Genomic DNA, 4,106 nt, shown 5'->3' with positions numbered 1-4,106 from the left:
GGGGGGGGGGGGGGGGGGGTAAGAGATCAAAGGACTTGTATGCATGCATATGAGCATAACCAATGGACACAGACAGTAGCGGGGTGAAGGATTGTGATTGGGGGAGGGGGTGGTGGGGGAGAGGTCAATGGGGGGAAAAGGGAGACTCATGTAATGCTTTAAACAATAAAGAATTAAAAAAAACTTCATGCAGAGAGAGTGAGAAGAATTGGGGGCCAGAAACAGTGTAGGGACAGAAAGAGCACTCAGAGGTGCAGATTCATTCGGGAGACACTGCAGACAGAGGAGTGGAGCAACGTGATGACAAATGGGTGGCGGTGAAGGGAACAAGGAAAAGAATGAGTCAGCGATGGCGTGGCTTTGCGTCTGAGTGAATGAGAAGGTGTGTGGAACACAAAGGAGAAACACTAGAGAGGACCTTTGATCCAGAAAGACAGGAATTCTGCTGGGGACATGCAGCTCTACCCTCATTTATCCTTAATCTGGAGGTAATACACGGACATGACTCCATGCACCTATCAAAATGAATTAAGCATTTATAAATGTTTGCCTTCATTGTTCCAGAACTGTCTCATTTTTTAATTGCACGTTGAATCTAAATAGTAAATCCTAGAAATAGAAAGAAAACTGGTATGCTTCTACCGGTCAGAAATTCATTGGCATATTTAGAATCCCTTTTTGTAATTTATTTCCGTGATTTCCTTTGTCTTTAAATAGCAGGTAGAGGGGTTTTCTCCAAAAGCTATTTGGGATCATTAATACACTATGGGCTGGGAAAGAGAGAATCCCACCTCAGGATCTGTCATTAGCCTCCTCCACACTTCAAACAGAGCATTGCATTAACCGCTCCAGGTTTCAAGGCTACTGATTAGTGACAATGGGATAACTTTATTTATAAGTGATGGATCCTAACATGAACACTTGATGAAAAAGAGCTCCCACGGTACTAAAAAATTTCCACCATTTGATTCCCTTTCTGCATGTGTGCACATCATTCAAATAATTAAGGATATATTTGAAAGGATTTTTAGAAATATGAGTAAAGCTGATTATAATTTAAAATTGTCCTCATTGTTCCTTTGGAGAGCAAGGCAATGTGAACTGAATAGCTGAGCCATGTAATTATGTCACTTGGAACACACTTAGGTAAGGACAGTATGTGTCCAACATACCTCAGACCTGTAGTTCCTCTGCACACCCACGGGCATTCTTTAATGAATTAACATTCAGATGCCTGGTAAAGTGATGGAGAGAGAGTATAACAATAAATATTTATGGGGAAGAAGGAAAGGATTGAGCTAAATGTTAAGTAGTTAAGAAACAAACAATTATTGTTTTAAATTAGTAAATATAATAAATGCACATTATGTTGAATCTGGCTAAGTCACAGAACAAGAGGCAAGCTCATTCCAGTTCTAATTCAGTGCTATCTGTTAGAGAAAGCATTCTCTTGGCATTTCACCCTGGAATCATTCAAGCATTTATGAGTAAGAACAAATTTGAATTGTACATAGAAAATATTTGCTAAACATCACTAGCCCTGAAAATGACTTCAATTCCACACTCTGTGTACAGCAACACAAACAATTCACATCATTTTTCAAACACATTTTTAAATTTACACTTAGTACAATTTACCCCTGTGGCCTGGAGTTCAAAGCATTTTGACAAACGCACTCAGTCATATTGTTGCAGGAGGCATTCATGGGCCAGACTCCCCAGACACGAGAGGGAATAAGGTTCTTGTGATATCTTCAGAAAATGGATTTTCTCAGATTCCTACGGGAGGATGGGATGTGGTAGATTTTATGGGCGTGGTGACATTTCTTGGGTTCCAAAGTCTCTTGCCCTAAAGCCAGTCCTAGAAAAGGTGCAGCTGGGGTTCCAGCAGAGCTGGGAACAAGGCCAGAGCTTCCGTTCCATGTAGCAGCAGGTGTGGTTCAGCATGCAGGCTGGTTAACGTCCATCCGTCCATGTGTGCACTCCAACATGGCCTGGCACCAGGTGGGCATAGGGGAGCGCATCCCGCCCCCCCCTCCCCCCGCCTGCCACAGGAGAGCTGGGAACCCAGTGCATGAGAGAGAAGAGGAAGAGAACTTCCTTTGTTTGGAAGTTTTCAATATTCAGGTTTCGCGCCTGCAGTGGCCAGACCCATCCTGGCCACTAATTTGTCCCCAGGTATGAGTGGCAGGCAGGTAGGTATCTTTCCACATCACTCAGGTCTTACTGGGCATGCATCTAAAATGCCTTTGTCCAGTCAACTTCCCCCATCGATCAACGGGGAATGGATGTGGAGAGTGTTAAATGCAGCTTTCTGGCAAAGCTGTGTAAAGGGCAGGCCTATATTGTCTGCTTCCCCCTTTCACTCCTTTCCTGTTAAATTATAACCAGGTCGTTACAGGGGCATCAACGTAGCCACCACAAGATTCATTAGAACAGCTCCATCGATCCCCCACATTTCTCCGTGTTGCCCTTTGATAGTAAACTTCTATTCCAACCTTTGTCAACCACTAACACGTCTCCAAACCTATAGTTTTGCCCTTTTCAGCATTTCATGTGAATGACATCTTATGGTTTGTGGGGTTTTAGGTTTGGCTTTTTCGCTTACCACATGCTTTCAAGATTCAACCACGTTGTTTGTGTGTGTCACATCTGTTCCTTTCCATTCCATTGTCCCATGGTTTGTTTATCCCTTCACCCACGAAAGACATTTGGGGTTTTTCCCAATTTTTAACAATTATGAATGAACTGTTATAAACATTTTCGTATGGGCTTCTGTGTGAACATAACATGTTTTTATTCCTCTTGGGTAATTAGTGGAATTCTGGGTCTTTGGTAGGTGTATGCTCAGCTTTGTAAGAAATGACCAGCCCTGGCCAGTGTGGCTCAATGGCTGTCTCAGGGTTCTCGCCAATCTTCTCGTGAGAGCCAGGTGAGGTTCCTGAAGAAGAACCAAAGGAGGGTGGGAACTTCTCGTACATCGATGGGCCTCGGTGTCTCCACACTGTTGCCAGCTCACTCTTGGCTTCCGCCAGTTCCTTCCTGAACTCTGGCGCTGGACTCTTCTGTGTGTGCCTGCTCACACCCCTCTCTCCCTGCAGGAATTTTTCTCTTCTTATCTGTCAGGCTACATAGCTGTCCTGTGACTGCAGCTCTCTCATGGGTTTAAAGTGAAGTCATAAATGTGTAGACTGACTTCTTGTCACACTGTCAGGGTGAGAGTCACGTTCTTTCCAGCTGTCAGCATCCCAGGAGCACACTGGAGTCTTCATGCCTTTTGTGAGGCATCCCCTGCATTTAAGATTCCAGCCCTGCCCAGTACATTGACCTTAAACAACTCACAGGCCTTTTACATGACTGTCTTAACATACAGACTGAGTTTCATTTACAGAGCGAAGTCTTCCCTAGTCACACCCATGCTATCCCCACACAGCCCTGTTATCCTTGTGCGTCTCTAAGGTGCTTGTGAAACCGCACACTACACTGGGAATCAGGAGACTTGGTTTACCTACTCACTCACAGTATGACTTTGAGCTTTATTTCAATGTCTTTTCATCTCAGCTTTCTCAGCTTCAAATTGGAAAGGTAAGGTAGATGGCCTTTATAATCTTTCCTAGTAAAACAATTTCTGAAATCACCTGTCATTTTTATCGTTTTTTTGTGTTGTTTTTTTTTTGGTTAAAAGCTGAATTGTGTCCTATTATTTTTAGTTATTACCATGCAGTTTTCCCAGAGCAATGAGTCTACACCACAGTAAGCCAGCAAGCCCAGGATTCACAATCTTATTATGCCACTTCGGTATTCTATGTACTCTGAGCAAATTACTTTTTTTGAGCCTCAGTCTTCTCATATGTGAAGTGAAAATAATGAAATAATACATAGTTATCTACACTAATAAAAGAGAAACATGGTAATTGGCGTACGACTGCTACCCTTTTCATTGGCTAATCAGTGAGTATATGCAAATTAACTGTCAGCCAAGATGGCGGCCGGCAGCCAGGCACTGAAGCGAGCACGAGGCTTGCTTGCTGCAGACTCCAACGTTCCCCGCCTCACTTGCCAGCCTCTCATCTGCAAGTCTAAGCAACTATATACTATGTTGCAAA

General features: G+C 43.5%; 1 protein-coding gene across 2 annotated transcripts in view; it reads right to left on the bottom strand.

The window, feature by feature from the left end:
- Positions 1 to 4,106, bottom strand: part of DSC1 (desmocollin 1) — a 294,686-nt gene that overhangs the window by 58,792 nt on the left and 231,788 nt on the right. Inside the window, exon 2 of one of the 2 annotated variants that reach the window (XM_014541346.1) lies at positions 1,173 to 1,234. The exons of the other annotated variant lie outside the window; for it this stretch is intronic. Coding sequence (XP_014396832.1) covers positions 1,173 to 1,208 — 36 coding nt within the window. The 5' untranslated portion in view covers positions 1,209 to 1,234. The remainder of the gene's footprint in view (positions 1 to 1,172; positions 1,235 to 4,106) is intronic. 2 annotated transcript variants of the gene reach the window in all.

Source organism: Myotis brandtii, unplaced genomic scaffold (assembly GCF_000412655.1).
Source record: "Myotis brandtii unplaced genomic scaffold, ASM41265v1 scaffold107, whole genome shotgun sequence".
In the NCBI taxonomy this organism is placed as follows: domain Eukaryota; kingdom Metazoa; phylum Chordata; class Mammalia; order Chiroptera; family Vespertilionidae; genus Myotis; species Myotis brandtii.
This window is presented reverse-complemented; position numbering and strand designations above follow the sequence as displayed.